The 24,502-nt window shown below is 37.5% G+C and overlaps 1 protein-coding gene across 2 annotated transcripts in view; it reads right to left on the reverse strand.

The window, feature by feature from the left end:
• Srp9 (signal recognition particle 9) overlaps positions 1-24,502 on the reverse strand; it is a 67,371-nt gene that overhangs the window by 24,989 nt on the left and 17,880 nt on the right. For both annotated transcript variants that reach the window (XM_090375471.1, XM_090375470.1), the window contains exon 2: positions 15,604-15,678. In XM_090375471.1, coding sequence (XP_090231597.1) covers positions 15,604-15,675 — 72 coding nt within the window. In that variant the 5' untranslated portion in view covers positions 15,676-15,678. The remainder of the gene's footprint in view (positions 1-15,603; positions 15,679-24,502) is intronic.

The following is a 24,502-nucleotide window of genomic DNA, read 5'->3' on the forward strand; positions in this document are numbered from 1 at the left end:
AATCCTCACCAAAAACACTGTGCTCTCTTCATTTTGTAAATTGTTGCATCGGAATTTGAATCTATAGTCTGATTATGTTTATCACAAGAAAACCGAGGTCAGAATCGATTGCTAAAATTAAGAGAATTAGCTTAAATCTGTTAAAAGAAATCAGTATGCTATACGTTACTGGCTAGATTATGCAAAATTGGCATATTTTGGTAAAATGTAACTCCCTCTATATTTAATAACTGTGACATGATGTGAGACTATCATGGTGATTTTCAAAAACTACGCATAAAAATTGGCTAAAAACAGCATTTAAGTTCTTGGAGGTAAAAAATGTCATGCAGGCTGTATTAAAGGTAAATAAAATTTACATTGCCATTGTATTCATATTCTGTTTAATATATCTATGAATTTTTAATTTACAGATTCTATAATTTTACAGATTCCTGAAATTATCTGAATTAGACACTGCAACAAATTTCATAAATTGCATTTTTCCTTGAACTTAAAGAACAAAAACCCATAAAACAAATTTACTATATTGGAATGAAATTAATAAGCTTCACATGGGCATTGCATATACTGTACAAGTAAACTGTGCTCCAGTTTAACATCATATGCAATGCCATGCACTACAGTAGCTTTCAACCCCAAATGACATAAAATATAAACAAATAATACAATTAAAATTATAAGGTCTTTTATCCAGCAAAAACAGATTATAGAAGCCTTTGGCTAAAAAGTAATCACTGTCAAGATCTAAATAAGAATCAGTTCATTCCAGAAATATTATACATTGTCAAGGCAGAATGATCCCACTAAAATAAACACATGGCCAGAGGGGCTTACATTGAACTTAGTACAATACATAATATTACAGTACAAGAATTACAAAACTGCAGATTACATATACATGCACTATTGTCAATGTATCTTGATTTAAATATATGGAGAGTAGGCTGCAAATGAAAATAGAAAATTAGCTACAGTTCGGCCTGTACAGAATACAAGCAAATACACAATTTCATTAATGTTTATAGGTTTCAGGGTTGGGTAAGAGAAAAATCTATCCAGTATTTTGGTTCTGTTATACAACACATAGCTGCCAACTTTTGACTTTCAAAAAACTGGAGATCTGGCAGAGGAAAACAGGTTATTTGCAAAAAAGCAGATCGTCACTAAAAAAAACAGTAAGCAAAACAGCATATTTTCCAGATAAACAAGTAGTTTTGTAAAGTGATGATCTAGCATTCGTCAACATATAGTAATAGTAATCGTGGTATATGATGCAAGAAAGCAAATGTATGAGCTTATGTAGCATCAGCCTAAAAAAAAAAAAAAAAAAAAAAAAATTTCACACAACAATTCCCTCTAAATGTTTGTCCAGTTCCTCCTCAAATTTATTTAACCTATGAACTTCCACAATGACAGATAAATTCAGCGTGCTCAACCCATTCAAGGCCTTATATGCCTCAATCAGATCACCGCGCAGGTGCCTAGTCTCCAACCACTGCAATTTGCAGAACTTAAGCCTCTCTTGGTAAGAGGATCCTTGTATTCAATAGTAAGAAAAAAGTGGGTGGGACATGCTGTATGCTCTTAGTTAAGAATAACATAAAATCTAAGACAGTACATCCAACTGACATGGATGGCGAGTGAAACGTTGAGGCAGTTTGGTGTGACGTGAACACTAGGAAAGCAAAAATGAGATTAGGAGTGTGTTGTAGGCCTAATGACTCTGACAAGAACAACAAACAACTGTACAGCCAAATAGAGTGGGCCAGTAAATAAGAATGTCTTATAATCGGGGATTTTTATTTTCCAGATATTGAATCGAAATTGTGGATTGGTTACTTACACACTAGCAAGACTTTTGTGAATCTACTGGATGACTGTTTTCTAGAAACAGCAGCATGTTCAAGGGGATTACCAGAGGAAGTATTACTTTTGATCTGACTATCAGCAGTGATTATGCATCCATTAATAATCTGCAGATAAAAGAATTGCTAGGTAGCAGTGATCACAGTGTATTGGTGTGAGATTTACTTAAAGATGAAACTACCATCAAGGGTAAAGGGAAGGGTTTTTACTTTCGTAAAGGTGACTACTGTGGTATCAGTTAGTTTTTATATTCTATACAATGATGATGTTACCACCAGCAAATTCTAAATGGCAAGCATTCAAGGAAATAATCATAGAAGCTACTGGGCTTTTCTTACCAAATAATACTTAAAGAAACACTGTTCGAGACAGACCTAAATAGATGTCAAATGAATTACTGACACTTGTGACAGAAGAAAAATGCATGGAACGCATATAAATTATCAGGTGATATAGAAGCATATTGCATATATAAACTAGTCTGCAGTCAAGCCACAAAAGCCGTTAGCAAGCTAAGGCAGGTTACAACTTCTTTGGAAAAGGATGCACAGAAAAATTGCAAAGACTTATTTTCTTATTAGGTACAGAATACAAGGAAGGGGATGAATCACACTGGTCCATCTATTGATGATCCTGCTCAGGTTGCTGAATAACTGAATGAGTATTTTGCATCTACATTCACACATGAGGAATTCTTTAGGGGAGTGGATGCCAGAAGTTTATCAAACTCTTAACAGGGAGCTAAATGGTTTTGTAATAACTAAGAGGAAAGTGGAAGAAAAATTGTTGAAATTAAGTGTAAGAAAGGCACTTCGGGTGAATGGGATCTATCCAATTATATTAAGAGATGCAGCAAAGGAGATAAGCAAACCCTTAGCCATAATTATGAGAGAATCCTTAGATTCAGGGAAAGTCCCTGTGAACTAGAGATGTGCAAATGTATCCCCAATTTCCAAAGCGGGACCAAAGAAATTACAGACCTATTAGCTCAACTTCTTGTCCAGGGAAAATGGAGTCACTGGTTAACGAAGTAATGCAGGACCATCTAGACATGAGTGCAGTTATACTTCAATCACGGCATGGGTTTGTTAAGGGGTGATCTTGTCTGACCAATTTGATTGAATAATGTGATGCAGTAATAAATGAACTGGATTCAAAAAATAATTTTGATATCATATACTTGGATTTCAGGAAAGCTTTTAATACTGTTGCACATAATTGACTGCTGTACAAATTGGAGCTGTGTGGCATTAAAGGCAAGTTACTGCTATGAATAAAGGGATGGTTGAACACAACTGTCTTCTCCCTGCAAATACAGACATTTGTCAATGCACACTGCTCTTTAGTGGACTAATGTTGTTAGTGGAATCCCCCAGGGTCCAGTGTTGGGCCGATTGTTGTTTTCTATATTGATTATGATATTCATGACGGTACATCAAACTTAATGTCTAAGTTTGCAGATGATATGAAGGTTGGCATGGTCGTTAATGACAGTATGCTACAGCAACAAGATGTACAAAAATTAAGCAGTTGCACAGGAAAATAGAATGAGGTCTAACATTGACAAATGAAAAGTACTTCCTATGGGCAGCACTAATTCCAAATAAATCTACCAAATTAATCTACCAACTGTGTAGTACTACACCCTGAATAGTGGAAAATGAAAAAGACTTGAGATAATTGTGCATCAGATATGAAGTTCTCTGAGTAGAGCAGACAGGCTGCCAGGTCAGTATATGGGGTTTTGTGAATGATATACAGGAATTTTGCTATCAGGGATAAGGAGGCAATTATTTCACACTATAATCTCAGGCCACAGCTTGAGTACTGAATACAGGTTTGGAGGGCTCATTTTAGAAAGGATGTAGAAATGCTGGGGCAGGTACAGAGAAGGAAACAAAACTGATGAGAGAACAAAGGGATGCTATTACCAAGAAAGGCTCAGTTCTGCACATTTCATCATCTGGAGACTAGACATCTGCCAGGTAATGTGACTGGGGTGTTTAAGGCTTTGAACGAATTGAGCAAGCTCAATGCTGATGGAATTCTTCCTGTTGCTCAGACTACATACTAGGACATATATTCAAATTGAGAAATGATGGTTGCAGAATAGATGAGTGGAAGTTTGCTTTTAGTTCAGCAGTTGGATTGCTGGAACAAACTTCCATCTGATGAAGTGGATAGCTTGAATAGGAAGGGAGGAGGGATTATGCTGTTTATTAAGAAAAACATTAAATCTAAGGGAGCGCATTCAGTTGACGTAGATGGACAGTGAAATGTTGACTCAGTTTGGTGTGACCTAAGCACTGGGAAAGCAAAAATGACAGTAGGAGTGTGTTATAGACCTAATGACTCTGATGAGTACAATTAACAATTGTACACAGAAATAGAATTGGCCAATAAATTAGATTGTGATATAATGGGGGATTTTAACTTCCCAGATATTGACTGGAACTTGTGAGTTGGTCACTCACATACTAGCAAGACTTTTGTGGATTTATTGGATGATTGTCTTTTGCAGTAGCATATTCAAGAGGCAACCAGAGAATGTAATACTCTTGATTTGGTTATCAGCAGTGATTATTTGTGCATTAAGAATTTGCAAATAAAGGAACCACTAGGCGGCTGTGATCAGTGTACTGATATGGTATTTACTTAAAAATATAATTACCATCAGGGGTAAAGGGAAGGGTTTTTGCTTCCGTAAAGGTGACTACTGTGGTCTCAGATAGTTTTTAAATTCTGTACAGTGGGACCAACTGATAATGTTACCAACAGCAAATTCTAAGTAGGAAGAATTCAAGGGATTAATTGCAGAAGCTAATAGGCTTTCCACACTGATTAAGAAATATAGTTCAAGCCCAAATGGATATCAGATGAACTAATGAGACTTGTAGCGGAGAGGAAAAATACATAGGATGCATATAAATTATCAGGCGACACAGAAGCCTATGGCAGATATAAGCTTATCTTTAATCGTCACAAAGGAGATTAGGCATGCGAAGGCAGATTATGAGAAATCTTTGGCAAAGGATGCTAAGAAAAACAGCAAGGACATCTTTACTTATATAAAAACTCTAAAAGGAAGGGGGATGAATCAGGTTGGTCCACTTGATATCAATAGTTCGACTGTTGATGATCCTGCTCAGATAGCTGATAATCTGAATGAGAATTTGGCATCTGCATTCACACATGAGGAGTTATTAAGGGAGGAAAATGCCAGAAGTTTATCAAAATGTAACAGGGTGCTTAATGATTTTGTAATAACTGAGAGCAAAGTGGAGGAGAAATTGTTGAAGTTAAACATAAGAAAGGCACCTGGGATTGATGGGATCTATCCAGTTATATTAAAGGAGGAGGCAAAGGAACTAAGCAAACACAATTAGCCATAATTATGAGAGCATCCTTGGACTCAGGGGAATCCCCATGGACTGGAGATGTGCAAATGTATCCCAAATTCACAAAGGGAGATCTAAGGGTGATACGAGTAATTACAGACCTGTTAGTTTAACCTGTTCTGGGGAGAATAATAGAGTCACTGGTTAAAGATGCATTGCAGGATCATCTAGAAAAGACTGCAGCAATAATTCAGACACAGCATGGGTTTGTTAATGGAAAGTCTTGTCTGACAAATTTGATTTGATTCAATGATGTGGTTATAAAGGAACTAAATGCAAAAAAATAATTTTGAAATCATATACTTGGATTTCAGGAAAGCATTTGACACTGTTACGCATGGAAGATTACTGTACAAATTGGAGCAGTATGGTGTTAAGCGTAAGTTGCTACAATGGATTTCGACAAATGGGTAGTTGGGTGGGTGGGAGAAGACAGAGTGATAATCAGTGGATGCTGCTCTTCATGGACTAATGTCCATGAAAAGGGTAATGTTCTTACAGGGTTCAGTGTTGCCCCACTGTTGTTTTGTATATTTATCAATGATATTGATGAAGATATATCAGGCTTAGTGTCAAAGTTTGCAGATGATATAAAGGTTGGCAGAGTTGTTAATGACAGTGTGCTACTGCAGCACACTACCATTACTGTGAGATCTAGAAAATTTGGGCAGGTAGGCTGAGAAGTGGCAATTGAAGTTTAACATTGACAAATGCAGAGTACTGCATATTTGTAGATGTAACCCAGAAGAACAGCCAACAGCTCAGTGCGCTGGGTGTGCCAAGCCCATACTCGCATATAGGGTCAGTATGGGCTTGGAACACCCACAATCTGATCTGGATATCATCTTTCTTGGTGATTCCCTTCTTGATCTGGTTATCAGCAGTGATCATTCGTGTATTAAATGATCGGTGGCAGTGATCACAGTGTACTGATGTGGGATTTACTTAAAGATTTAATTACCATCACGGGTAAAGGAAAGGGTTTTTGCTTCCGTAAAGGTGAGTACCGTGGTCTCAGAAAGGTTTTAAATTCTGTTCAGTGGGATCAACTGACGATGTTACCATCAGTAAATTCTAAGTGGGAAGCATTCAAGGAATTAATCGTGGATGCTACTAAAAGTTTCATACCTATTAAGAAATATTGTTCAAGATTTAGGCCTAAATGGCTATCAAATGAACTAATGAGACTCGTAACAGGGAAGAAAAATGGATGGGATGCATATAAATTATCAAGCGACTCAGAAGCCTATGGCAGATATAAGTTAGTCTGTAATCAGGTCACAAAGGAGGTTAGGCAGGCGAAGGCAGATTAAGAGAAATACTTGGCAAAAGATGCTAAGAAAAACAGCAAGGATTTCTTTACTTTACTTATATAAACTCTAAAAGGAAGGGGATGAATCTGATTGGTCCACTTGACATCGATGGTTCGACTCTTGTTGATCCTGCTCAGATGGCAAACAAACTGAGTGAGTATTTTGCATCTACATTCACACATGAAGAATTATTAAGGTTTGAAAATAGGCAGAAGGTTATTAAATTGTAGCAGGATACTTAACGATTTTGTAATAACTGAGAGCAAAGTGGAGGAGAAATTGTTGAAGTTAAACATAAGAAAAGCACCTGGGGTGGATGGGATCTACCCCATCAAAGGTACTACATGGCCTCTATTAACTGGGTAGATATCTCGCAGAGAATGAATACATTTGAACTGTGGTACGCTTTTAAAACATTAATCACAGATGCCTTGAATGCGTATATACCATTAAAAAAATACTCCACGAGAAGGGTTCCAAGTTGAATGAATAGTGAAGTTGCCACATTACTTGAGCAGAAAAAGGTGGCATGGAAAGGTTACAGAGCAATAAAAAGTACTGAAGCCTATAACAGCTAAAAGGTGATGTGTAATAGAGCCACAGAAAAGGTTCGATAGGCAAAGGCAGTTTATGAGAAATCACTAGCAAACAGAGCAAAGAGGGGGGATAAAGAATTCTTCACATATATAAATGCCAAGAAGAGCAGGACAAACCAGATCGGACCTTTACATAAGGGAAAGGGGATAGTAATAAATACACCAGCTGCCGTTGCAGATGAACTCAACAGTTATTTTGCATCGACATTTACAAATGAAAAGTGTTTTGTGGCAATGGGAAATTGTGGGAGCGAAGTTAAAAAATATGTAATTAATGATATTGAAATTTCGCAAGATTATTTAATGAAAAAACTTTCGAGCCTACAGACCAGTAAGGCTCCTGGAGTTGATGGAATATACCCTATAATCTTAAGAGAGGCGGCAAGCGAGTGCATTGAACCACTGAGGCTAATTATGCAAGCATCACTAGACTCTGGGGAGATTCCCTTGGATTGGAAAAGTGCAAATGTATCTCCCATACATAAGGGTGGCTCTAAAAGTGAAGTTGGAAATTATCGACCTGTCAGTCTGACTTCAGTAGTAGGGAAAATCATGGAGGCAATGATCAAGGGTGGAATTCAGGATCATTTGGATCGAATTGAAATTCTCAAGGATACTCAACATGGTTTTGTAAAGGGAAAATCATGTTTAACAAATCTGGTTCGCTATTTCGAAAGGGTCACTCACGAGCTGGATTTAGAGAATAATTTCGACATTGTTTATTTAGATTTCAGCAAAGCTTTTGACTCAGTCCCACATGAGCGGTTGCTTTATAAGCTGGAACAGGTTGGAATCACTGGGAAAATCCTTAGATGGATAGTAGGATGGCTTCAGGGCAGGAGGCAGAGGGTTGTGATAAATGGCTATTCCTCAGATTGGGTTGATGTAAGAAGTGATGTAAGGTCCTAATACTGATCCCCAAGGATCAGTATTAGGACCACTGTTCTTTTTAATTTTCATAAACGACATTGATGAAGGGATAGAGGGCGTGATGTCTAAATTTGCAGATGATGTTAAAATTGGTAGAGTAGTTAATGATCACTGTCAAGCTGAGCTTCTTCAGAGAGACCTAGATAGACTTCAGGAATGGTCAGAAAAATGGCAGCTGTGATTTAATCCAACAAAGTGCAAGGTATTACACCTGGGAAACAGTAATCTCAAAAAAACTTATTCACTTCGTGGAGTTCAACTAAACCCAGTACTGGAGGAAAGGGACTTGGGTGTTATGATACGGTCAGACATGAAATTCTCTGAGCATTGTAAACAGGTTGCAAGGAAGGCACATGGTGTCCTATCGATGATCTATCGAACTCTTGCAAGTAGAGATAGGGACGTGATAATACCATTATATAAGACTTATGTTAGACCACATTTGGAATACTGTGTTCAAGTATGGACCCGCACCTAAAGAAAGACATCGAGCTTCTTGAAAGGGTGCAAAGAAGGGTAACTCGCCTGGTGAGATCGGCTAAAGGGCGTCCTTATGAAGAAAGACTTCGAATATGTGGGTTGCAGAGTTTGAAAACTAGACACCTTAGAGGAGATTTGATTGAGGTGTTTAAGGCTCTGAGAGGCATCAGTAAAATGAATGAGGACAAAATTTTAAAGATTATAAATGATGCTAGAACTAGGGGACATAAATTCAAGTTACGGGGGGGAAATGTTTAGATTGAACTGCAGGAAGTTTTATTTTAGCCAGCGAGTTATAAATTACTGGAATAAGTTGCCTTCATGGGTGGTAGAGGCCGACAGTTTGGGGAAATTCAAAGGTCATCTGGATAGTACTTTCGGGTAAGGGAAGTGCATAGGATGATAGGTTTAATTTCTTTTTTTTTTTTTTTTATTATTAATTATTATTATTTAGTTATTTATTTTATTTATTTATTTTTATTTTTTTATCATTGTTTTGTTCGGTTTTTTTTTTTTTTGGCTGGTGCAGCACAAGCCATAGGCTTTCTTGCACCATGCGGCCGTTACTAATACCCAGTTATATTAAAGGAGGCGGCAAAGCAATTAAGCAAACCCTTAGCTATAATTATGAGGGCATCCTTGGACTCAGGGGAGGTTCCCACAGACTGGATATGTGCAAATGTATCCCCAATTCACAAAGGGGGATTGAAGGGTGACACGAGGAATTACAGATCAGTTAGTTTAACTTCTCTTCCGGATAAAATAATGGAGTCACTGGTTAAAGATGCATTGCAGGATCATCTAGACAAGACTGCAGCAATAATTCAGACACAGCATGGGTTTGTTAAGGGAAAGTCTTGTCTGACAAATTTGATTGGATATTATGATGTGGTTACAAAGGAACTGGATGCAAAAAATAATTTTGATATCATATACTTGGATTTCAGGAAAGGTTTTGACACTGTTGCACTTGGAAGACTACTGTACAAATTGGAGTAGAATGTTATTAAGGGCAAGTTGCTACAATGGATAAAAGGATGGTTAACTGGGAGAAGACAGAGGGTGGTAATCAATGGGTGCTGCTCTTCGTGGACTAATGTTATTAGTGTAGTCCCACAGGGTTCGGTGTTGGGTCCACTGTTGTTTTGTATATTTATCAGTGATATTGATGAAGGTATATCAGGCTTAATGTCAAAGTGCGCATATGATACAAAGGTTGGCAGGGTTGTTAATGGCAGTGTGCTACTGCAACAGGTTCTAGATAATTTGGGCAGATGGGCTAAGAAGTGGCAACTGAAGTTTAACCTTGACAAATGCAAAGTACTGCATATGGGTAGAAGTAACACCCCAGAGAAATGTACCAACTGTGTGGTACTACACTTAAGGTGGTAGAAAATGAAAAAGCCCTGAGAGTAATTGTGCAGTCAGATATGAAGTTTTCTGAGCAATGCAGATAGACTGCCAGGGCAGGTCAAGGGGTTTTGTCAATGATATATAGGAATTTTACTAACAGGGAAAAGGAGGCGATTGTCCCTCTGTATAAGGCAATGGTCAGGCCAGGACTTCAGTACTGCGTACAGGTCTGGAGGCCTCATTTTAGGATGGATGTAGATTTACTTGAGCATGTACAGAGAAGGGCAACAAGTTTGGTGAGGGGAATGAAGGGATCCTCTTACCAAGAGAGGCTTAAGTTCTGCAAATTGCAGTGGCTGAAGACTAGGCACCTGTGCAGGCCTTGAATGGGTTGAGCACGCTGAATTTTGATGGGGTCCTTCCACTTGTTCAGATTAAGAACCTAAGGGAGCATAAATTCAAATTAAGAAAGGACAGATGTAAAATAGATGTGCGAAAATTTGCCTTTAGCCAGCGGGTGGTTAATTGCTGGAGCAAACTTCCATCTGTCGTTGTGGAAGTTAATAGGTTGAATAAATTTAAGGAGGAACTGGACAGGCATTTTTTTTTTTTTTTTTTTTATGTGAACCCCAAATACGAGAGGTATTACAGCTATAGTACTTAGTACCGTGCTTGGGTTGGAGGTTCAGAAGACGAAAGAAGATATTTGTTGACATTGGACTTGAACTTCTGTAGATTGTAATTTTCAGGAAATACGTATGAAGGGAGGTTGTTCCAGAAAACGGCAGTTGAATGAATAAATGAGGAAGATGTAAAGTTGGTTCTGTGGGTTTGAAGTTGGACAGTAAATGGATGTTGGCTGGTGGCGGCACGTGTTCGGACTGTTTTGAAAGAGAGAGCAGGAATTATAGAAGCCAATTCAGAAGAACAGTGCCCATGGAAGTATCTGTAGAAGAGGCATGCAGCAGAAACAGTACGTCTATGAGAAAGCGAGTGGAGAGACTCAGTTAGAGATGAATCATTAATTAACCTAACTGCTCTCTTCTGAATGGAATCAAGAAGCCTGAGAGAGGTTTTGGGGGCACCACCCAGATGTGGAAACAATATTCCATGGCAGGGCGGATTTGCGATTTATACAGAGTGAGCAGCTGTTTGGAAGAAAAGTAATGCCGAGAGCAAAAGAGAAAACCAAGTTTTTTAGATGCAGAGGATGCAATATTTGTAATGTGCTTGTGCCAAGAGAGATTAGAAGTTAGGGTAATCCCCAAAAGAGATATATCATTTTGCCTAGAAATCGGAGTGTCACTAAAGATAAGCATAGGAGCAGAAGAATCCTTTTTGTGAGATATAAGACAAGACTGAGTTTTAGAAGGGTTGAAATCAACGAAGTTGTCTTTGCCCCACTGGAGAATTACCTGAAGATCGGCATTTAAGGAATTGCTAGCAGATTTTCGAGAAGTTGAAGCTGATTGAGCAGGACAAGGTTTCTCAAAATGGAAAGTGGAATGCAATGTGCTATCATCGGCAAAACTATGGATAGGATTTCCAGTCAATGGAAGAAGGTCATTAATATACAAGAGGAAAAGAGCGGGGGAAAGAACTGAACCATGGGAGACACCGGCATTAGTGGAGATGTTAGAAGACAGATTGCCATCAACCATCACCCTCAGTGAGCTATCAGAGAGAAAACTGATTAAACAATTATAAAAAAACAGTTGGCAAACCATAAGATGGAAGCTTGTTTAAAAGACCTTTATGCCAAACACGATCAAAAGCCTTTGAGATGTCAAGAGCAACTACTTGTGTTTCACCAAACCTTTCCATTGAATTAGTCCATAAATGGGTAACATAAGCCAGAATATCACCAGTGGATCGACACTGATGGAATCCATCGTGGTCAGACGGAAGGTTTCTAGGTAGTTTAAGAGTTGGCGGTTAATTGATTTCTCCATTACTTTAGAAAGAGTAGAAGTAATTGCAATGGGACGATAATTGGATGGGAGGGATTTATCACCCTTTTTAGGAACTGGCTGGATATGAGCAAATTTCCAAGCAGAAGGAAAAACACCTTTGGAATAAGAAAGTGAAAAAAGGCGGCAAAGAATAGGAGTAACTTCAGGAGCACAGATTTTGAGAACAAGTGGAGAAATACCATCAGGACCTGGAGCTTTCTTAGCATCAAGACTCATCAAAATCCTTCTGACATCCTTTTGACGGAAGACCACATGAGGCATTGAATGGAGGGAGGTGTTTTACCAAGATCATTAATACATGAGCTGGAAGAAAAATGGGATGCTAGCAGGTCAGCTTTCTCCTTGGCTGACGTGACAACAGAACCATCTGGTTTGGACAGAGGTGGGAGCAGAGATGAGCAAAAGTTGCGGCCAATAGCTTTGGCAAGAGACCAGAATGTACGGCTACCTTAGGGCAAGAAGCAAGTTTTCTACTCTTAGCCTGTTCAAACTCTAGTTTGGACTGATTAATAACTACTTTACAATTGTTGCGAGCTTTTGTGTAGGCAGAAAATGAAACTGAAGAATTAGAAACAAGCCAATTACGATATGCAACATTCTTCTCTTGAACAGCCTTAGCACATTTATTGGAAAACCAAGGTTTAGATAAAGGACGAGATTTTAAAGTGGAGTGTGGGATAAAGATTCCATTCCTGCAAGAATAATTTCACTGATACTATCTGAGCAAACGTTGACATCAGAAGTTTTGAAACAGTAATACGACCAAGGAAAAGAAGTCTCGCAGGTCATCCCATTTTGCATTCTTGTAATGCCAAACAACACGAGGTTGGGAACAGCCACGAGATAAAGGTTCCATTGGTGAAGAGACAATCACCAAGTTGTGATCTGAAGTGCCTAAAGGACCTCTCACTTCGACCGTGTACTTAGAAGGGTTGTTTGTGAGAAAAAGATCAAGCATATTGGCTGTATGATTAGGATTGTCCGGTATTCTTGTAGGTAGATGAAAAATCTGTGCTAGATCATTAGTAATTGCAAAAGCCTCAGCATCTCGACCAGCTGGGTCGGTGTGACTAGAAAACGGTAGCCAGCTGGAGTTGTGAACATTAAAATCACCAAGGAAAATTACCTCACTGTTAGGAAAGTTGGACCGGAGTAAGTCATGTTGCAAAGAGAGAAAGTCAGAAAGCTCCAAGTGATTAGTGGAATTGGGAGAACGGTAGAGACAACAGATGAATTTGACACGATGAGGTAGAGAGATTTTAAGCCAGAGAAGATCAAAGAGAGGAGATTCCAAATTGCCAAGTCTCTGACAGGGAATATCAGAACGGACATATGCACAAGTACCACCTTTGAGGCGAAAGGAATCATACAGCGAATAATTTGGGCATCTGAGATGAGCAGTAGTTGAATCAACCGATAACTGACATTCTGTCAGAAAAGGTACATGGGGTTTGGCAGACTGCAAGTGGAAATGGACATCGTTGAGATTAGAATTGTGACCACGTATATTTGTGAAATGAATTAGGAAGTGCTTGGGAGGTTTAGATCTTTTCGCAGATAAGCTTGCTCTATTAGTTTGACAATTCATGGTGTATTCAATAGTAAGAAAAAGTGGGTGGGACATGCTGTATGAAGTAATGAAAGTTTTGGATATGGCGTACACGTGGTAAGAATATACCCAGATCCTTGACATAGCGTGGCCTCGAAAATGCTCCCCGCATACACACTACTCGGGCTCTCTCCAGTCACTATCTGGCAGAGTAGAGGTAGCAAGATTATACACTAGCTGATCCGGAAGCCTCCTAGAGAGTTACCAATAGGTTCGGTCCGGTGTACTTACTAGTGGCCGGCCTGCGAACACCGTTTTAGAGCTGTACCCTCGAAATGTAAGGAATATTGGATCTCGCCACGACGTTCATCATAACCTCAAAAGTCATCAATCATACTGCATGACGGAAGAGATAGGGAAGGGTTGACCGGAACATAGCTCTAGAGACTAAACATGGGTTCCACCACTTCAAGCCTCCAATAAGCAAAGTGGTAGTATTTCACCGGTTGATGAGAGTCATCTACCACCTAGTAACATAGAGGGGCAGCGTTCCTCCATGTGGTGTGGGCGCCACACCTCCACCCCTGCTTACGTTGGTTCACACCTGGGTGTTCACCCACCATATACTTGTGCATGGAGGTTATACCCATGATTACTAACAGTCCCACCATCGTGAAGGTGCAAGCAGAAGATTTGGGTGTCACAGACCGTCCGGACTTCGCCGAAATTCGGTCCACTTGACTTGAGTGTCACCCGAATATCAGTTCCATCAGCATTTTAGACTCCCAGGTAGCAAGTACAGCTTGTCTGGCATATCTGAGAGAGAATGTCTGTGACAACCTCAAATTTGGAGGGAATAGTGTGATTTTTTTTTTTTTTTTTTTTTTTTTTGGCTGATGCTGCATAAGCTCATACACATGCATCACATGCCACTACTACTACTACTACTGACTCTTGTTTTCTCTCTCTCTCTCTCTCTCTCTCTCTCTCGGGTAACTTCAATTATTATTTTTTTATTTTTTAGTTGGTGCAGCAAAAGCATCAGGCTTCCTCACACCATTTGGCTAATAATATTAGCTGAACTCAGGGTGGTAGAAAATGAAAAAGACCTGGGAGTGATTGTGCAGTCAGATATGAAGTTTTCTGAGCAATGCAGACAGGCTGCCAGAGCAAGTCATGGGGTTGTCAATGACATACAGGAATTTTGCTAGCAGGGAAAAAGGAGGTGATTATCCCTTTGTACAAGGCAATGGTTAGGCCACACCTTGAGTACTGTGTGCAGGTCTGGAGGCCTCATTTTAGCAAAGATGTAGAGTTGCTTGAGCATGCACAGAGAAGGGCATCAAAATTGGTGAGGGGAACAAAAGGGATCCTCTTAACAAAAAAAGGCTTAAATTCTGCAAATTCCATGGCTGTAGACTAGGCACCTGTGGGTTTTTTTTTTTTTTATGAGAACCCCAAACACGAAAGGTATCAAAACCTATAGTACTTAGTACCGTGCATGGGTTGAAGGAGAAGTATGGGGAGAGGGAAGGGGGATGCCGGAAACTTTGCTCTAGAGACTAAACATGGGTTTCACCACTTCAAGCCTCCAATAAGCAAAGGGGTGGTATTTCACCGGTTGATGAAAGTCATCTACCACCTATGATCTGACTGAGGTGTATAAGGACTTGAGCAAACTCAGTGCTGATGGAATTCTTTCTCTTGTCCATATTACTTGCCTGAGGGGACATAAATTCATATTGAAGACAATTGTAGAATTGACATGTGGAAAAATTTGCCTTTAGCCAGCAGGTGGTTAATTGCTGGAACAAACTTCCATCTGTCGTTGTGGAAATTGATAGCTTAAATAAATTCAAGGAGGAACTGGACAAACTTTTAGAGGCAATGGTTGTGCAAATTTTTTTTTTTTTGGCTGATGCTACATAAGCTCATACGCTTGCTTTTTTTGCATCACATACCTCTATTACTTCAAGGAAGAACTAGACAAACTGTTGTAGGGAATGAATAGGTAAAATGAGTTTTTTATTTTTTTTGGTTGATGCAATATAAGCTTGCTTTTTTGCATCATTTGTCAGTACTAATATCCACTGAAAGTTATGAAAAATGCAAACTAGCCCATTAATACTACAATACACTTACCTTCATAGGATCATTAAGGTACAGCCTCTCAGCTGCTTTAGCAAAATCTTCCCATGAAGTTAAGAATGTCATAGTCTAGAAAGGTAAAATATCAAGTATAATTTAATTAATTACAAAAGTATAATTTAATTAATTACATGAGATTATTATTCATGACTGAAATGATAACCTGTTTTTAACAAATCTTTCCTTGAAGAATTTGCATATCTTCACCCATCCCCAAGTGCCAAGCAGCGAGATCAGGTGGTTTCCCAGTACAGTCAGTTCTGCTATAATGCGGTACATGTTCCTAAAAATCTCCACATTATGGTATTTTGCTCATTAAAAACAACAGGGCTTATGGGGAAAATGGGGATAGAGGCAAAGCTCTCAAAAAAAAAAAAAAAATGTCAGTCTGGTAAGTAATACACTAAAAAAAGTTAGAAACCCAATAAAATTGCTAACACAGGTTTAAACATCTTAAATTTCTAATAAATAAATATTACAGTAAATATAGCACTTTACCTTGACAAGATATGAAATTTTCTTGATTGTTATTTCTGTTCACTGACATTTTCTTCTTTTCGGATTGTAAAATTTAAAATAGTAAAAAACATAAGCAATGAATAACGACAAACACAGGACACACAAATTGCACAAGTGAGACAAGTTTATGAAGTTTAAAAAATAGGAATGAAGAGAAGATTCTGAAAATTTATTTGTTTTTTATATGATTGAAGATTTCATGGAAGGGGGAAACACATTTTACCATAATAATGTAAAAACACACAGAATTCTAGCTATCGGTATTATCACAAATGTAGTAAGATCAAGTTTACTACCCATTTATAATTAGATTGCACTAACAGAAAAGCCCAATAAACCGGAAACTCAAAATTGTTTTTATCGTTTTATGGAAGTGACCTCCAGAAATGTGCTCCTCTGCTCAAGCTATCAATGCCTTGCTAAATTTCTGTTCAAACAGATAACTGTAAGCTCCTGAAAACATGAGCTGGCCTACAATATCACCTGCTATCTTGTGAATACAGCAAATGACAATGGTTGTCTTCGACTAATATAACTATAGTAAATGGGAAAAACAGCTCTCACACACATTTGACATTTTTTAAGCTTCGTAAACTTGTATGTTTTGCTGCGAAGATCACTACGTTCAGTTTGGTGCCAGGTTTTACATTCACCTGTTGTTACTCGCAGATGGAATTGTGCATGAGCCAACCTGAAAATCACATTATTCTCACATTGTTTCCTAATATATCAGTTGCGTTGGAGCAAATTCGCATTGTAAAATGCACGTGATAGCAGAACTGACTATATTTAAAAGTGCTCGTATAATAACGAAAATATTATGTATCATAGACTCAGTGTCTATGGTATTATTGGAACAGTAATCTCTGTACCTTGATATTATTTGAGTAGTAATCTTTAATTTGTTCTTTTAGTATTGGCATGATGCACATGTAAGCCTCATGGAGAACAGCAAAAATCAAAGCACTTCATTCTACATTGAATGTAATCTGGCTAATTTCTTAAAGGAATATAAGTTATTCTCAGACACTTTTTCAGTGATTGATTTGCTATCCTTATTCCACTGTGCACCTCACATTCTATTATTAGTATGTGATAATGATGATTTTTTAGTCACTGAAAAAGTGGAAGTCTCATAAAACATCTGAGAATAATCTGTATCCCTTTAAGAAATTAAAAGCAGATTACTCTTCACAAGTTAAAAGTGCTAAGGTTTTTAATAATCTCCAATACTAACTCTACTAAGAAATTTAACTTGCTAAGTGGCACTGCTCCTGCCTCCTTCTGGCAGATTCAAATGAAATCCATTCTTTCATGGCAATTACTGTCATTATTGAAGTGACCAGATGTCCCGGATTTCAATCGTTTGCCCTGCATTGCAAAATGTCCCGGATTGGACATGTAGCCTCCATACTTAATGGCAAACATAACACAAATCATTTGCATTATGTTTGCTAGGAATCAATGGTACAACGGAAAGAGTTTTTTCGGTAGTAAATAATTGTGGACGTCAACAAAAACACAACTGACCGTAGAAACACTGAAAGCTATACTACAAGCAATTTTGCTAATTCTTGTGAGGAATTTTATGAAGAATGGCAAATAATGAAGAATTATTAATAAACATTCACTCAGCAGAAAAATATATTTAATTTTTCTTGCTTTTATTGTTAAAAGAAGTATGTATTTTTATTATTAGTATTATTTCACAGAAAAACTTAAACCTTCTTTCACTAAAGCAAAATTAAAAAGTCTATTAAAAACATGACCCCTCTAAGTGGTTTTTTTTTTTCCCTTCTAATTGCAACTGTTTTTCTCAGTTCATGTCCTTCGTGCCACCTTCTGTTCATCATGTAGCGTAACACGAAGGATACCCTATACTGAATTTCAGCCTTTCTATAAAAAAAAAAAAAAAAAAATATATATATATACACACACTGGGTGGTTATATATATATATATATATATATATACACACACTGGGTGGTTATAAAATAAGTTTCCCTTTTCAGGAGACCCTAATGTCAAAACGGTTAGAGATAGTACTATGGTGGGTATGTCATTATATATATGGTGGGTATGACATCGGTGGGTATGTCATTTAGGGTTATGGGGAAGCAATTTGTAGAAGGAAAAAAAAAAAAAAAAGAGTTCAAATTTCTGCCACCAGGGGAGAAACTGGCACTGTAAACATGAAATAGAATACTTAACTTAGGATTAGATTTTAATATCAGAACTTAGAAATCTACAGATATTATTCTATGCATTTTCCTTCACTTGAGATGACATTCTGAAAACGGAGGACTGCGTGCAACAGTTTCACATGGCATCTTATTGGCTACATGCTGTTTAATGCTTGCTTTTAAATCGACAAGCATCTGTGTGCCACCATGGTAAACTCTGTTTTTCAGGTATCCCCATAGCCAGAAATCACAGGGATTGAGATCTGCTGATCAGGATGGCCAGAACTGCGAAAAGTCTCTATAAATGATGCAATAATTTCCGAATGTTGAATGGAGCAGTTCCTTCACTTGTCGACCAACGTGGGGAGGGGCACCATCTTGCATGAACACTACGGTCTCCAAGCATTGCCTTTCTTGCAGAGTGGGAATAATGAGATCTCTCAAAAGAGTGCAGTACCGTGCACTAGTTACCATACACCTTACGAGGCCATGAGGTGTAGACTCTTCAAAGAAAAATGGTCCGATTATAAACTCTGCTGTGAATCCCACATAATGTATGGACTTTGTATTGGTCTTTCATGAACAGCAGATGGATGTGAAGTTTCCCATATTTTGTGGCAGTTTTGTGCATTTACAGCCCCATGAAGAGTGAAATGTGCCTCATCAGACCACAAGATCATTCGAGCCCATGTGAGCCAGAAATCATAGAGCAAAGTCTATTCGTTGTTGCTGATCACAAGACTAGTTCTTGCACCGCGTGAATCTTGTATGGAAACCAGCGTAAAATTATTCGAAGCACTTTACATACAGTAGACAAAGAAAGATTCAAGTCTCTTGACACATCTCTGGCACTACTGACTGGTAGTGTTTCACATTCTGACTATTGCAACTGTCACTTCATCCACTACTTATGTGATCATCCCCTGCCTGGAATTCCCCGGTCACTTCAAATTTCTTTATTATTTTTCGAAGCCCCACTGACATCAAAGGTCCTTTAAGTAAACCTTTAAGTTTGCGATATTGCATAGTGCTGCATTAGCGTTACTATTATTCTGGTAGAACAGTTTTACTAAAAGAGCAAGTTCCTTTTTTGTAAGAGCCATAATGGTTATTCACGGTGGCGTTGGCCTTTCAGCTTTATCTAACAGGATGTCATTTGCGTAAGCAGCATGTCTTGAAGTAAATGACAGCTTTTACATATCTGCAACACCTTTTTCCCCTGGTGGTGGAAATTTGAACTTTTTTTTTTTTTTTCTTCTTCTACAAATCACTTCCCCATACCCACTGATTTTCACAGCATTAACCAACTGTTTTGACACTAGGGTCTTCTGAATAGAGAAACTTATTTTATAACCACCCGGTATGTATACAGATTATTTTTTATTTTTTTTATAAGTTTAGTTCAAAGAAATGTAAGTATTTGTATGTGAATAAATTTTTAAAAAATGTGTATATTGTTAAAAAAATGTGTATATTTATAAAAAAATAAATTTAAAAAAAATGTGAATATTGTTTCTGGGGGGTTGCCCCCCCCCCATGTCCCTTATCGGAATACTAAGGATCTGGTCACTTTAGTTATTATTTATATAATGCATTACTGTCTGTTGTGGTTGTTGAGTTTTAGTGCATCAACAACTTAGACAATATTATGCCATTGAGTATTGTTTGTACCAGTGAACGTTCAAGGGGCAAATGTTCACTGTGTGAGATAAAAAAAAAAACACCTTTAACAATTCACACAATTAAAACTACTCTCTCCAACTGAAATCAGCTAACTACATCTTCAATTGAAGAGGAAATTAGTGAATATCAGACTGTGTGTGTGTGTGTGTGTCATGGTATGTAATGCAGGCTAAAAAGGTCTAATCACTCTATGAGACTGACTAACTACAGCTGCAACCTTACACTTACCAGCTGCCACACTAGCATATTAAATTAAAAATTAAAATATTTATTACAGTGATGTCAACGAGAACTTTGCATTTGATCATAGCATCTCCCAACAGTCAATGCTTGCTTGACTAAGATATTATTTACATGTCTATCAGATATCAAATTGCAGTAAAATTGTCTATACCAAATTTGCACACCGTGTGAGCTAAAAAAAAATTGAACAATTTACAGGGGAGGAAAACTACAAAACTACTCCCTCCAAATCAGATCGGCTAACTATAGCCTAAATTGAAGAGGAAATGCCTTTCAACTGCCCAAATGTGGGCACTAAAAACATGAAGCATATGCCCAAAGCACATCAGAGGGAGATTTATTTTTAAAATTTAATTAAAAATACGTTTGCAATATAAAAAATGAAATTTTCATAGCCATGTTCATAACAGACTGAAAATAAAGGTGGTATCAAAAAGTAAATTTTGAATTCTTGCTGACTTTTTAAGGTCACAAAATGGAGTTACTTTTTCAGAGTATATGCATGAATTAAAAATAAATGGACATGCCTGCTGGAAGATTAAATCTATTCCAGGTACCCACTGGGATTAAAACTCAGACTTCAAGTGAGTGGCAAAACCACTATACTGTCATAATTAACCTCCCAAGGCTAACAGAAGCAACAATGGATGGTACTGATATCATGGACAATATATTCAGATCCATATCAACACAGCAAAAGGAACCAAATACAAAATTCCAAAAGAAAGAAGGAACACAAACTAATGCCCTGCTTTTCTGATATTATATCCTTTAAGAGTGTTTCCCAAATTTACAATTATTATGTATCCCTTTTGAGAGTTCCGTTTCAATAATAATTTTGGGGGTAGTTTTAATAATACTTCTATTTATCATATATATAAAATAATTATTGAATAATAATAATAAGAAGAAGAATTCTATAGATTTTCCCTGGTATTCTTTGTTTTGCATCGAAATGACATTTCAGGTTGGATGATTTCATACTTTCATTTGCGAGTGTCATAACAAATCACACATAGTGGGACAGGCTTTATTTCATTGCCAGTTACCAAAAATCCCAACTTAGGATAATCTTCATATTGGCAGACTTTTTAATAAAAAATATGTACAGTACCTGGTACATACATACTATGTATATAATACAATAGACATATATGTATGGCACATATATAGTCCAAAGTCATTGAAGCACCTAAAAACCAAACAACATAGAGGGTTTAGTGTCAAACAACATTAACTACAAAATTATTTTGAAGTTGATGTTTTCGTACTTAATCAAAAAAAAAGTCATTTGACATTTTTTTAGTTTACCAGAAATGTACTTACAACCTAAGTAAGCTTGTAAAGTACTAGAGAGATACAGTTCTATGACATGATATGCATTGTTATTTGTATAAAATAAAACTAAAGTTATCACAAAAAGAAAATGCAATTTTGTAGTTAACACTGTTTGACACTAAATCGTCAATATGTAAAATCCTAAGCCCATGTATAACATTGGGGGAAAAACAACTAATTAGCTAAGAAGATATTTAAAGTTGAATGAACCAGGTTTTCTTTGATGACAATGTAGTTTGCGATATACCCAACTTCATGGAAACTGCTTGTTGAGAACACAGCTGAGTCAATTGTGCATCATTTTTCAGTCATAGTCAATCCTTTCGTTGGGTTTGTTTCTACATTTAAAACTTTACTCATTCAAAACTATGTGTAAAATTTATAAATTTAAATGAAGTTTAAATTGTTACTTATCAGGCACTTTTTTTAATGTTTTACATTACAACATTCACTGAGTAATAAAGGATTAATCAAAATTTTTACAAAACACTTTGAAAAGACTACTGTCACAGACATTCTAAAATTAAACCAATTACTATTAAGGTTCATATTAAGGGAAGACAAGCAATAAACAAATGACAGTTTAACTTCAGTAAGAGACTCTTACCCATGGGGTCTTTGCAACAGCAAATGGTCAGATATAGCTCCCTCTGCCCACTGCTTTTTGCTGATTGGCTAATAATCACCATGATTTTGAGTTGGAGTGAATGCCGTTCTGCAAAACAATAGACATATTCCTGCCAGCTCTATTCACTTGTGGAGATATGATAGATATTACAGACTTTCATTTCCACTAATGAAAAACGGGTTAGGTTTTATTAGTTTAAGCCACCAAATTCGGGATGGATTCTAGCAAAAAACAAGTGCCCATAATGTTTAGTATGCTCACTTGAATCCATCCTGAATTTGGTGGTGTAATCTAACCTGACCTACCAGCTTGTCTTTCATATTCCTGCCAGCTCTACTCACTTGTAGAACAGCATTCACTCTAATGCAAAATCATGGTGATTAGCAGCCAATCAGTGTAAAGCAGTGGGAAGAGGAACTACATCTGGCCATCATTTGCTGTTGCAAAGATTCATGTGCAAGTCTCTCTTACTGAAGTTTAAGTTTTACTCAAGTGATTATTTTGCACAGATGCCTTTAAAATGTTGTCTGCATCACATGTAAAAAAACACACCCACAAATGAGCTAATATGCATATACCGGATCACTTAAGAGTGTAATCCAATATAATTATATTAATGGGAGGGGGGGGAAGAAAATCCAAAAAATCACATATTATATAGCTCTATCATCTTTTATGATTCAATAAACTGAAATTGTGATTTTAATAAGAGAAGAGTTTTACACATTGCAATGTATAAAGCAGTGGTTCTCAAACTTTCTGTGCCACGCCTTCCTTGACCTGTAAAATTTTCCAGGCGCCTCCCTTGAATTGTGCAATTCTTGTTTTTAATATGTTAATATGTGCGGATGTGTTCTCTTTGTCAAAAACACCCCAAAAATTTTCTATAATTATTTACATTAATAATACAGATCATATAGTAATAGATATCTAATAGTAAAAAAAAAAAATCATTCTTAATACATTTTTAATATTTGCTGTGCAGAAATCTTACATAAACTATTAAATTGTCCGCAATACCCCTGGTAAATTATGGCTCCTCCCCAGGGTGTTGCAATGCACAGTTTGAGAACTGCTGGTATAAAGGATTTGGGTTTTCAAGTTTTGATTCAATTAACTGGTGATTCCTACAAGCGGAATCCACTGATTTTTTTAAATTGTTTTCTGTAGCTAAAAAAAAAAAAAAACTGATAAAGTAAAATAAAAAATTCTGCTGTGTATCATTTAAAACCCTTTTGCCACTTTTGTACGTGTATCCCAAGGGGTATGTGTACAAGGGGTACACCTAGGGAAACACTGGAGCAGGTGTGTGTGTGTGTGTGTGGTTCACCCGTTCGGCCATAGTAAGAAACAGGAATATATTAGAATCAATACAAAGGACAATACTGCTCACCTTAGCATGTTACACAGTGAGCACACCTGCACTACAGTTGCTGGCCGGAGCTCTCCAACTTTACCTGGAAGTAGCCAAAAGAGGCTTGTATTATAGACTTAAAAAGGACATACCCACAGAATTGCCCTTGATACAGCCAGCACTTTCAATGTGAAAGAAAAAGAATAAGCACAAAGCTCCATGAGCTATGGCAAACAAAATGAGAGCAGGAAACCAGAGGTCTAGTTACCAAAAGGTTTCTGCCATGGGTGGCAATGGTCAGCTCAAAGCTGCCTAAGTGGTATGCCCATGGACTTTTGACAACATTCATATTGACAACTCATGGCTCCTGTGACCTGTCAATATGACAGGCAAAACTAACCTCCTTAGGGCTGACTGATGACCCAAATTGCAGCTATGGCGAGAGTGAAGATTGAGCACGCATTCTATATGAATGTATAATTTATGACATCCCCAGAACACAGCTAATAGCACAGATTGGCTCCCCTTTGAAGAATGGCAATTCAGCCCCCCCAGAAATTAAATAATAATCAATGGTTAAAATTGCCCGCATCTCCCACCACACCCAGATGATGACCTAATAACTATCAGGACAGCGTATTCTGCAACCTGACATTACAAAACCCGATTGATCTGGATACCCCTGGGACTACCCTGCCATGTGTAGGAACCTGGGGCCCCCCACACCAAATGAGTAACCATGTGGGGGAGGGAGATATACAGATATTTAACTACATCCAATAAGCAACACTTCGCCAATAGAGAAGACAAATGTTACTTATTTTCAGCGGATACCTCTTTTGATGGCATTTATTCTTCTTCCTCTCCTACTATCACTTTCCACTACCTTTGTTGGTGCTTCCGTAGGCAGCCAGGGAAGCAGATTAACTGAAAAATATCAGTAAGC

Source organism: Mastigoproctus giganteus, chromosome 6, assembly GCF_048544385.1.
Source record: "Mastigoproctus giganteus isolate SK-2022 chromosome 6, ASM4854438v1, whole genome shotgun sequence".
Lineage (NCBI taxonomy): Eukaryota > Metazoa > Arthropoda > Arachnida > Uropygi > Thelyphonidae > Mastigoproctus > Mastigoproctus giganteus.